The 12,175-nt window shown below is 52.4% G+C and overlaps 1 protein-coding gene across 1 annotated transcript in view; it reads left to right on the top strand.

The window, feature by feature from the left end:
* STK10 (serine/threonine kinase 10) overlaps positions 1-12,175 on the top strand; it is a 129,414-nt gene that overhangs the window by 88,062 nt on the left and 29,177 nt on the right. The window contains exons 8-12 of the mRNA XM_068990477.1: positions 831-965; positions 2,708-3,250; positions 5,494-5,624; positions 11,228-11,351; positions 11,982-12,161. Coding sequence (XP_068846578.1) covers positions 831-965; positions 2,708-3,250; positions 5,494-5,624; positions 11,228-11,351; positions 11,982-12,161 — 1,113 coding nt within the window. The remainder of the gene's footprint in view (positions 1-830; positions 966-2,707; positions 3,251-5,493; positions 5,625-11,227; positions 11,352-11,981; positions 12,162-12,175) is intronic.

The raw sequence follows: 12,175 nt of genomic DNA, 5'->3' as shown, positions 1-12,175 counted from the left end.
ATACTAAGTCTGTATATATGGAAAAAGTCACTGAGCTTAATGATTTGTGAACTTTTCTGTGTGTAATTCCTCAATAAAGTATATGTGTGTATATGTATGTACATACTATATATTATACTGTGTGTACATACTATTTGTTATACATTATACGATGTAAGTACATACTAGATATTATCCTGGGTTTCCTGCATTACAAGCAGTCTCCTGCATTGCAGGCAATTCTTTACTGACTGAGCTAGGGAAGCCAATATTTTTAAAACTACATCTTTAAAATCTTTTTAAGAAGTAAATTAACAGGGAATTCCCTGCAGTCCAGTGGTTAAGATTCCATGCATTCACTGCTGAGGGCCCAGGTTCAATCCCTAGTCAGGGAACTGAAATCCCACAAGCCACATGGCATGGCCAAAGAAATAAAAATTAAAAATAAATTAACAAACACAAATAACCCTCCTGAAACATTATTTTTTGCTCCCACTTTGGGCTAAACTCCTCTCTGTGCTTCTCCTTCCCCCCTCATACCACCCCTGTGGGTTTGGTATCATTTTCTCCATGCAGAGGTGAGGAGCTCACAGCTCAGAGAGGGAAGGGGACCTGCTAGGGGCCCACAGCTAGTGAGCAGCGGAGCCGTGTTTGCCCTCTTTGACCACACACAGGACTTTCTGAGCTGCCTCTGGGTCTGCCTGACCAAGTTCAATCTCACATCTCCCTGAGGGATGCTGCCAGCAGCCCCCTCTGCCTTGGGGATCGCCTTCCCCGGCCTTGGGTGCCCCTCCTCACCATCCTTGCCCTCTCCCGCTGTGATTCTCACCCAGCTGTCTTGCCCCTCTCAGCATCCCTTCGTCAGCAGCGTCACCAGCAACAAGGCCCTGCGGGAGCTGGTGGCCGAGGCCAAGGCTGAAGTGATGGAGGAGATTGAAGACGGCCGAGATGAGGGGGACGAGGAGGATGCGGCGGAGGCTGCCTCTGTAAGGAGATTGGGGGTGCCGGGGAGCACTGGGAAGGGATGGGGTCCCCGCAGGCCTCAGCTGGGGCGGAAGGGCACCGGGAGGCACAGGAGAGGTTCCCTTCTGTTCTTTTCCCAGCTCAGAGGTCACAGGCTCCCACGCCACCAGTTACGTAAGACAGCACAAGGGTCGGGATGAGGCCGCAGGGTGTGTTGGCCAGATCCTGTAATCTTCAGGGAAGACCAGGAATCGGATTTTTCTGTGGGATTTTCCAGGTTTTAAAAGTTAGTGGTGGACTCCTTTTGCTTCCCAGCCTGCTCCCGGTCGTGACTCACATACAGAATGAGGATGTGTGTAGCACGTGGTGGGCTCGGTGCATGGAAAGGCTGCCTGTGATCAGAGGCTCCGAGCACCCCAGACCCCATCTGGCCATCGCGAGGGCCCAGGGGACCCATGTCTTAGCACTCTCGTAACCCATCTGCAGCTTCAGTGCTTGGCTGAGTGTAAATTTAAATTAAAGCTAATTTAAACTTTTTACAAAACGTTTGTGTTAGCCACTCAGTCGTGTCCGACTCTTTGCAATCCCATGGTCTTGTAGCCCTTGAGACTCCTCTGTCCGTGGGATTCTCCAGGCGAGAATACTGGAGTGGGCTGCCATTCCCTTCTCCAGGGAGTCTTCCCAACCCAGGGACTGAAATCAAGTCTCCTGCATTGACGGCAGATACTTTGCTCTCTGAGCCACCAGGGAGCCTTAAAGCTAATTTAAATTTTTACAAAACATTTGAGCCAAACAAAACACATCTGTGGGCTGGATTCTGTCCTGAACTGCCACTTTTGGATCCCTGGTCTAGTCATTTGGGGACAGCTTCCTCCAGGCGGGGAGACTGACTGTCCAGATGGTGCTGTGGACCTAGCGAGGCTTGTCCAGACCTGTCTGTTTGGGAAGGATGATATAGCACTTCCTCAAGTGTAATTCATCCCTGGGAGGAGCCGGAGCTGGTGTGTGAATCCTATAACTAACCTATTACACTTAGAGATCAAGGTCAGGACAATGTCAAGGGGAGGCTGGACACAGGGAGACCCTCCTGGACAAGGGGAGGGTCTCAGGTCTGGGATGTGTCCCACTCTTGACCTGGAAGGTGGCTACGTGTGTGTTTATTTTATTCATTCAGGGGGACGTTTATGTTTCATCCGCAGAAATCCTTGTTCTGTTTCACAATAACAACATTTTCAGTACTTTTACCCCCCAAAAGCTCTAAAACACAAAAACAAAACATAGAAAACATAGTGGTTAGTAGACTGAAATCTAGCCTCTGGATTAGTTTGGCTTGGCCTTTCTGTGACTTTTTAAAAATTTGAATTAGTTGCCATCTAAAAATTGGGAGATGGCATGGAAAACTCCAGATTCCAGCTTGTCTTGAAAAATTGGAAGGTCTGGGCTCAGGGGACCCAATTTTCCTAGGCTTTCATGATTGGCTGGAGCATGGTAGCCGTTGCCCGCTTTAGACAGGGCCCAAGCTGTCTAGCTGGCCGCGGTTGGCTCCACTCCGAGGAGGAATACCTGCTCCTGAAAGCAAGTGGCAACTTTATTGTTGGTTGGGCAGCAGGGAGTGGGGAGGACTGTGGCTCACTAGAGAGGTGCCTATGAGACCTCCCTGGCCCTCTTCTGAACCCTGTGGGTGTCTGACTGTCCAGCCTCGTTGTGTCTCTGACTCTTGCTCAGACATACAGGACCGTGGCCTTGACTGTCTGTTTTTTCCTAGCCTCTGGAGAACCACACTCGAGACTCCTCTGAGGTGAGTCAGCTGAGCCTCGATGCAGACAAACTTCTCAAAGACTCACCTTTCACCCCGCCACCTCCCAGCCAGCCTCAGGACGGTGCGAATGGGCCCAGCGAGCCCCCTGGGGACGGGGCCCTCCCGGCCACCAGCCCCCCGGATGTGGCCCCTGGAAACGAGAACAGCCTGGTGGTGCCTGTGCCCCTCCGGAAGTTCCGACCAGTGTCCATGGGTGCCAGAATTCAGGTGTCCGAGGGGAAGCAAGCCGCTGACCAGGGTGGGGACCTCAGTCCAGTGGCCAGCAGGTCCCAGAAAGCAAGCCAGAGCCGTCCCAACAGCAGCGCCCTGGAGACCTTGCGTGGGGAGCTGACGAATGGCAGTCTGGAGCTGCCCACCCCGGGGGCGCAGAGCTTTTCCAAGAGGGACTCGGATTGTGGCAGCGTCTCCACCTCCGGGAGCACGGACTTCGGCACCTCCCTGTCAGCAGACCTGTCCGTGAACAAGGAGTCAGGCTCTCTGTCCATCAAGGTAACTGCACCTCTTGGCCACGGGCTTGGGGCAGGCGTTCTGCAGAAGTTGCTGCTGCTCAATGTTGGGTTGTGAGAGCGTCCGGTGGCTACCTTGCATTTTAAGTGGTTCATGAGATTTCTGTTTCTTAGGAGCCCTTTGTTTGAATCGCTGTTTAATCCCCCAAATATCTTGAGTTCAGTCTGGGGTTAAGTCATGTCAGGCAGTAGGTTTGAGTTTTAATTTCAGTTTGGGGTTCTGTTTAAATTGGGTTTGGTTAAAGGCCTTGGTCAAACTAGGGAGAGAGAATTCTGGAAGTGAGAGCTCTCTGACTTGCGGATCAGCTATGTGGTCCATTCGCTGATGGAGTCAGTGAAAGGGAGTGGGCTCGTGGCTGTTCTGAGGGGAAGCAGCGTTGTGAGTGACTCTAGCCACTGGACTTGAGAGCTCAACGCGAGGCCTGCACTGCAAAGAGCTTCAAAGGAGCCATATCACCGAGTACAGGTGGGCAAACACAGCCTCAGGTGGCAGGTGGGGAGCTGGTCAGACCCCAGCCTCTGCACTCTGAGCCCCGCGTGTCACGGTGTCCTGGCGGCGGCACCGTGGCCTCCCCATCCTCAGCGAGGCCTGGCCCTTCCCCAGCTGCTCCCACAGATCATGAGATGTTCGTGAAGTCACCTTTGATCACCTGATTGGCCACCCCAGGAACCTCACCCCCAACCAAGGCTGAATTTAGGAAACGTTTTGCAGCCTTTTTGTTTGAAAACCACACAGCAGAGACTCAAAAATATTGGCCAAATGAAAGAAGGAAAAAGGAGAAGCAGCCAGCTGTTGCAGTTGACTTTGGGAACAGAAAGAAAGCGCGTTTCTTTTTTCTTTTTGGGGGTGGGGTGGAGTGGGGGAGAGAAATCACACCAGAAAATTGAATAGAGTAGATCATATTACATTTAAAGCTTGTACATTAAAAACAAGCACAAAACTAAAAGCTAACTTTTTAAAGTGAGAAGATCAGACAAATAGAACAGGACGAGCAGAGAGGGCAGCAGCTTTTAGGTGTAAGAAGCATCGGGGCCTTATGACAGTGTTTCTGTCCCTTCTCTTCTTGGAAAGACACTAAGGGTTAGGAAAAAAAAAGATAATTTTTTTTTTAAGTCTGATCCACCTCGCCTATCCTCGAGGGTGTTGAGAGCATCCCTTTACTGGTGGGCTGGCAGTGAGTCAGGGAACACAGCTGCTCTGATAAGAGCGCCTGGCTGCATCAGCGCCCTTGGCTTCACAGGGAGTCTCTTACCCCTTGCAGAGGCCCTGTGACCGGGACCCCAGGCCTTTCTCCCTCACCATCTCCGGGCAGCCTCTTCCTGGTTGCTAGTCTGACTCATCCTGAATTGAGTCCTGGTGCACAGGAGGTGCTGCCGCAGGGAGATGCTGGAAAGGCCGGGCTGGACTCCACCGGGAAGGGCCTCGGAAGCTAGGGGAGGAGTTGGGATGGAGGAGATGCCGTGAGGACTCCAGTGCAGACCCACAGGCTCATCCAAGTCAGGGTGGAGGATGTTCAAAGGGCGTTTAACTGCCTCCAGGAGCTCTGGCAGCACTGTGTAAGCGATCACAGGTGAGGGGCGTGATTATGCACAGGAAAGGGTAAAGACAAAGATGAGTAATCTCACGGTGGCTCCAGAGGGGTGTGGCCTCCTGTGGAGTTCAGGTCAGGTTAGGCTTGGCTGCCAACATAGTTCTGAACTCTGGTTTTCCAGGCTCCTTGGATTTGGGCATTGAAGATAAGAGATTGTGGTCTGCAGTAGCAACTGTCAGAAATAAATATCAAGTGTTGAACCCTTGTCATGACCCAGGTGTTATTGAATTCCATCCGCCTGCTTCATTGCACCTTCAGAACAACCCTGGGAGGCAAGCACTGCTCGTCTCCTCTGACAGGTTGAGGAAGCTGAGGCTTGGGCAGGACAAGGGGCTTGCCCAGGGTCACAGGGGCAGTAAGTGTAGAAGGAGTTGGAACCCAGTTCGCTTGGATGCTGTGCCCTGTGTGTGAGAGAATGCTGGCGGTCAGCAGGCAGGGGCTGGGCAGTGTCCGAAGGGTGAGGTCAAGGAGAGGAAGAGGGCTAACCTCAGAGACTCCGGCCTCCAGGTTGAGAAGCTTGAGGCACGCTGGGGACCGTGGACAGTCACCTCCTTCCTGGACTGGGCTGAGACTGGGCCACCCATGGATTCGTGGCTGCAATGCTGAGCTTTGCCTAATGATCTTCCCTGGCCAGGACTCAAGGCTGCACAATAAGACCCTGAAGAGGACACGCAAGTTTGTGGTGGACGGCGTGGAGGTGAGCATCACCACCTCCAAGATCATCAGCGAGGATGAGAAGAAGGACGAGGAGATGCGGTTCCTCAGGTGAGGCTGGGAGGGGGTGCTGACGGCCATAACAGGGCAGGGATGAGACGGGTCTTTCTGGTGAAAGAACCATCTGTCTGAGACTTCCCTGGCAGTCCAGTGTTTCAGGCTCTGCGCTCCAGCTGTAGGGGCACAGATTCAATCCATGGTCAGGGAGCTAAGATCTCACCTGCTACATTGCCAAAAAAAGAGCTGTCTGTCTGTCTATAGCATTAAGTATGGAATCAGGGACACTAAAAGAAGCTGGCTTTGCCCGAGACCCTGTATTGCCTAACTCACCTCCCTCCTCCATAAACCCACCCACCTCTTCATCCACTTCCCTCCGCCTCCGTTTACTTGTCTGCTCATCAGCCCACCCCTCTACCCACTCATTCATTCATCCGTCCATCCACACACCCGTCCCTCCATCCTCTAACACATCTTTCTAGTCACCCACCCACCCATCACCTACGCACCCACTCAGCTCCCTATCCGCACATTCCTTCAGCCTCCCCTCCAGCTAGCCAGCCATCCATTCACTGATGTATCCACACCCCCTCACCAGGCTGGGGGACACATTGATGACCCAGATAATGGAGGCTGTGGCTGTTGTGGAACTTCCACCTCATGGGCCTGCAAACAGCACTCAAAATAATTCCCAACTGGAGTTCATGCTGTGGACGGAATGATGGCTGATGGGAGAGTGGCCGCTGGGCTAGGGGTGGGGGCCCTTGCCTGGCAGGAAATCCCCTGAGCAGAACGGAGAGTTCAGAGGAGCCAGCCAGGGGCAGAGCCGGGAGAGCATGGCAGGAACTGCAAAGCCGAGGCTTGTTTAGGGACCTGAGAGGGTGGAGCTGGAGTATGGAGTTGGAGGGAGAGGATGTGGAGTCATCCCCAGGTCCCACAGGGTCCAGGTCACGTCAGTCCACGGGCAGGGGTGGAGAAACACAGGTTTCATCCCCAGTGGAGGGACTGATGCTGAAGCTCCAGTACTTTGCCCACCTGATGCGAAGAGCTGACTCATTGGAAAAGACCCTGATGCTGGGAGGGATTGGGGGCAGGAGGAGAAGGGGACAACAGAAGATGAGATGGTTGGATGGCATCACCAACTCAATGGACGAGTTTGAGCAAACTCTGCAAAATGGTTAAGGACAGGGAAGCCTGGTGTGCTGCAGTCCATGGGGTCGCAAAGAGTTGGACACGACTTAGCGATTCAACAACAAAAACAACTGGAATGAAGCATCTGGAGAGTGACCAGCTGTACTGTCCCTTTTAAAAGCCGACTCTGCTGTCATCTGAGTCTGGGCTATAGAGGGGGCAGGACTGAAGCAGGGATGCAGGGACACCCTGGCCGGGACAGTGGCCAGACAGAGGGAAGGCGTGGCCGGACAGGTTGGGTTCAGCATGCATTCTGGAGGCAAAGCTGAAGATGGGAGGGGGTTGGTGTGGGCAGGAGGGTGTGAGGCAGAGTTGTTTGCACCGAGTCATCTCTGCACTCTTAAGGCACTCAGGCGCCCTGACAGCCCTCCCCAGTCAGTTCAGTCGCTCAGTCGTGTCCGACTCTTCGCGACCCCATGAATTGCAGCATGCCAGGCCTCCCTGTCCGTCACCAACCCCCGGAGTTTACCCAAACTCATGTGCATCGTGTCGGTGATGCCATCCAGCCGTCTCATCCTCTGTCGTCCCCTTCTCCTCCTGCCCCCAATCCCTCCCAGCATCAGGGTCTTTTCCAATGAGTCAACTCTTCACATGAGGTGGCCAAAGTATTGGAGTTTCAGCCTCAGCATCATTCCTTCCAATGAATACCCAGGACTCGTCTCCTTTAGGATGGACTGGTTGGATATCCCTGCAGTCCAAGGGTCTCAGGAGACCCTATTTCGGCCGTTCTGTTGATAAGGAAACTGTTTCCTGGTGGGAACTTACTTGCCTCAGGTCACCCAGGTGAGAAGATCTGTCTTTGTGAGAATTCTACAGGCTTCCACTGGACCAGAAGCTTCCTGGGGGGCTCCCCAGGGGTGGAGGTGGGGGCTTAGCAGCTAGGGAGGGAGGCCCCAGAGCCATGAAGCTGCCATGAGGCCAGGCCTTTGTGGAACAACTCATGACTGGCTTGGAGGACACTTCTGAAACATCAAACACATTCTTATCTTAAAAAAGCACAGACATTCCAAAGCCCATTAGAAGGAGTTTTGGATGCCTTGGGGCACGTCTCCCCTCTCGAAGCCAGGGGGACGACAGGCGGACTTTTCACTGGTGACGTTCCTTGTAGTTCAGTTGCTCAGTCGTGTCCGACTGTTTGCGACTCCATGGACTGCGGCACGCCAGCCTTCCCTGTCTTTCACTGTCTCTCAGAGTTTGCTTAAATTCATGTCTATTGAGTCAGTAATACCATCTTATCATCTCATCTTCTGCCACCCCCTCCTCCTTTTGCCTTCAGTCTTTCCCAGTCTTTTCCAGTGAGTCAGCTGTTTGCGTCAGGTGGCCACAGTTTCTGTGTACACGCATAGGGGTGTGCACACACACGCGTGCTGGTGTCCTCCTCTGTGTGTGCTGGGGAGGCTCGGGCCAGGGGCGGGGTGGTTGTGGTTGGTCTCAACTGAAAATACCGCCTTCTGTTCTCACAGTCACTCCTCGAGCTTCAGACTTGGGGGCCAGATTTCCTTTCTGTCCTCTCCCCTCTGGGCAGTTTGGGTTCCCGGGGGTGAAATTCCAGCTCCACCACACCGCATCTGAAAGTGGCCCCGAGGCGGGACCCCCACCTCCCTCCTCAGCAGAGGAGCGGGTGCTGCCCGGGTTTCAAAGGTGAGATTTAGCTAAGGTGGAGAAGAGGTGCTTGCAAAGAACGAGACTTTTCTTGTTTGCCTGCATGGTCTGAAGGCCCTGTGAGTCCTGCCGGGCTACGGGCTGTCAGACTCTGCCGCGTCCCTGGTTGAACCTGGGTCTCCTAGCATTTCCGGAGGTTTGGGTCCCACGTAGGCTTTTGAACAGTATCACTGAATAGTCACTCGCGCAGGTTGCGGCTGCTGGGCCAGAGTTCTTTCTGGTTTTCCCTAAAGTTCCTGGAGCTGGCTCTTTCCTTCTTGACCTGTCTCTGCCTGCCTCTCCCTTGTGAGAACTCGGGTGGGTCAAGGAGGTGATGTCAGAAGCTGGCTGCTTACCTTGCTCTGTTTTTTGTCAGTTGCTCTCTGAGCCTTAGTTCCTCTTGTGCCGGGATTTCCGTGTCTCAGAAATCGCCTCCTGCCTCCTCTCGTCCCGAAATGCAGAGGCTCCCAGAGATGCTTCCTTACACAGCTGTAAAAAGTGTCTCTGGCTTTTCCCAGAGATTGGGCAGCCTTTGCCTCTTCTTTGTTATCACTCAAGAAGTTACCACTTGGGGAGTGGTTGCCATGTGTCAGACAGTATCACCTGATGCTACAGGTATCACCTCATTTAACCTTAAAGAACCTGTGGGGAAGAGATGATCTCCCCATTTCACAGATGCAGGGAAAGAGTGTGCGAAGACCGAGCCACTGCCTGAGGGTACCCGGCTGGAAAGTGCTAAGATTCAGACAGGGCCTCTGTGGCCTCGGAGGGCGGGAGGCCTCAGAGCAGTTGCTGGGGAGCTCTGCCTGCTCAGAGCTGGGGGGCAGGCCCGCAGTGGGGGTGGCCGTGGTGCGCCTGCAGACGCCGCGCCAGAGCAGAGCACAGGCTGCCCAGGGTCCCCACTCCCTGCCAGGAGGCCCACATTCCTTCTGCCATCATTTTAATTTCTTTTCTGATTATATAAAGGATAGATACCAATTTTCAATGGACTTGCCCAGAAAAAAACATGGTAGGTGGGCTTTATCCCACCAGTGGGCTTCCCAGGTGACTCAGTAGTAAAGAATCTGCCTGCCAGTGAAGGAAACGCAGGAGACTCAGGTTCGATCCCTGGGTCGGGAAGATCCCCTGGAAGAGGAAATGGCAACGTGCTCCAGTTTTCTTGCTGGGAAAATCCCACGGAGAGCGGAGCCTGATGGGCTCTAGTCCATGGGATTGCAAAAAGTCAGACATGACTGAGCATGCATGCCACCAGTATTTTTTCTGTGTGTACACTCACACACACGTTGACAGTAAATATGTTCCAAAGTTAAGGTACACTGTGCGGTTTGGGTCAAATTTTTACTGTATTTACCTTTTGAGTAGGTAATATAACACCACGGTTCAAGACTTGAAAAGGAAAAGAGGGTGAAAGTCCAACGCCTCCCTCACTCACTCTCTGCCAGCCACCAGCTGCCTTCCTTGTGTTAATATTTCACGGTGCAATCCTTCCAGAAGCACTCAGTGTTTAAATAGGAAAGTAAACTTGCAGAGGCCCATGTGCACACATATATATGGTCCTTTTTGTTTTTCAACCAGATGGTCAGTAGCGTAATAGACCCACTCTTTAATAGCCTGCTTTTTTCACTTAGAGATCAGCCCCTATCTGTTTATAAAGAATTGCTGCATTTTTCATAGATCTTTTTCCCCCATGTAATTTGATAACCTTCTAGAAATTCATTTTTAATGATTGAATAAAATTATATCAGGTGGGAGGGGGTTCAGGATGGGGAACACGTGTACATCCATGGTGGATTCATGTTGATGTATGGCAAAACCAATGCAATATTGTAATTTGCCTCCAATTAAAATAAATACATTTAAATTAAAAAATTATATCAGATAGACATATTTAATTCGATCTATATTGGCAGACATATAAGCTGTTTCCAATCTTGTACTGTTATAAATAGCATTGTTATGAATGGTGGTGGTGGTGGTTTAGTCACTGTTGCGTCCGACTCTTGTGACCCCATGGACTGTAGCCTGCCAGGCTCCTCTGTCCATGGGATTTTCCAGGCAAGGATATTGGAGTGGGTGAATATCCTTATTCAGTTTTGCTATATATCTATGAATCTCTTTTTTGAATCAGTATCCAGAAGTGGAACTATGTCAAAAGACAAAACCTTACTGACAAATTGCCCTCCAGAAATGTGTCAATTTGTACATATCAGCAATATAAGTAAGTAAGTGAATTCGCTCAGTCGTGTCCAACTCTTTGCGACCCCGTGGACTGTAGCCTACCAGGTTCCTCCGTCCATGGGATTTTCCAGGCAATAGTACTGGAGTGGGGTGCCATTTCCTTCTCCAGCGGATCTTCCCGACCCAGGGATTGAACCCGGGTCTCCCGCATTGTAGACAGACACTTTACCATCTAAGCCACCAGGGAAGTCCATCAGCAATATAGGAAGGTATCAATTTCCCCTGTATTCTTACCTATTTCAGGAAACGGCATTTTTTTTTAATTTGAATTTCATGCCCGTATAGATGATTTAAAATGTTCTTTTTGTCTTTTGTTTCATGTCTGTTCATGCTCTGTGCCGCTTCTTAGAATTAGGATCTTCCTGTTTTTCTTACTGATTTGTAAGCACTCTTTATATACCAAGATTATTAGTGTTTTGCCTGTCAGTCAATGTCAAATAAAGCGTGAGTTCTAAGTTCTCGTCTCGCCTCTGTCCCGGGCCGTGTGACGGCTCACCAGGCCCCTGCCTTCCGCGTCCTTAGCTATGATGTATGTGACCACTGAGGACACGTTCTGACTGGAATGTCCACATCCTCCTACCCTTCAGGCGCCAGGAACTCCGAGAGCTTCGGCTGCTCCAGAAAGAAGAACATCGGAATCAAACCCAGCTGAGCAGCAAGCATGAGCTGCAGCTGGAGCAGATGCATAAGCGTTTTGAGCAAGAAGTCAGCGTGAGTGTGGGGAGAGGGGCCCAGAGGGCTCCTTGCCTCCTGGTTGTCTTTAAGCAGAAGTCAGCGTGAGTGTGGGGAGAGGGGCCCAGAGGGCTTCTTGCCTCCTGATTGCCTTTAAGCAGAAGCTGCTGAATGAGGGTGATTGGGCTTGGAGAATGCTTCACAACAGCTCCCAGTTCCTCTGGTTTCCCGATGTCATCAGGCATTGGCTTGTAAACGCAGTGGTGCCTGCGGGCCACAGTGCTGGTCTCAGCCACACGGGAGGGCCTCCAGAGGGGACAGGGCCTGGGAGGGCCTCCAGAGGGGGCACGGCCTGGGAGGGCCTCCAGAGGGGACAGGACCTCCAGAGGGGACAGGACCTCCAGAGGGGACAGGGCCTGGGAGGGCCTCCAGAGGGGGCACAGCCTGGGAGGGCCTCCAGAGGGGACACGGCCTTCATCGAGCCCCACGCGACAGCGCTGCGAGGCAGATGGTCGCACCTGAGGAAACAGACTCAGAGAGGTTAGGTGACTTGCCTCAGGTCACACATAGTAGAGCTGGGATTCAAGCCCACCTGTGAGCACAGCCTCTGGGCTTTCCCCATCTCCCTCCCAGGTGACTTTCCTAACTTTCCCTTTCTGCTCTTTCTAGGCCAAGAAGAAGTTCTTTGACATAGAGCTGGAGAACCTGGAGCGTCAGCAAAAGCAACAAGTAGAGAAGATGGAGCAAGACCACGCGGTGCGCCGCCGGGAGGAGGCCAAGCGGATTCGCCTGGAGCAGGAGCGAGACTATGCCAAGTTCCAGGAGCAGCTCAAGCTGATGAAGAAGGAGGTGAACACGTGCTG

The sequence above is a fragment of the Capricornis sumatraensis genome, chromosome 18, assembly GCF_032405125.1.
Source record: "Capricornis sumatraensis isolate serow.1 chromosome 18, serow.2, whole genome shotgun sequence".
Lineage (NCBI taxonomy): Eukaryota > Metazoa > Chordata > Mammalia > Artiodactyla > Bovidae > Capricornis > Capricornis sumatraensis.
Note: the sequence above shows the minus strand (reverse complement) of the source record. Positions and strands in the feature narration are given on the sequence as shown.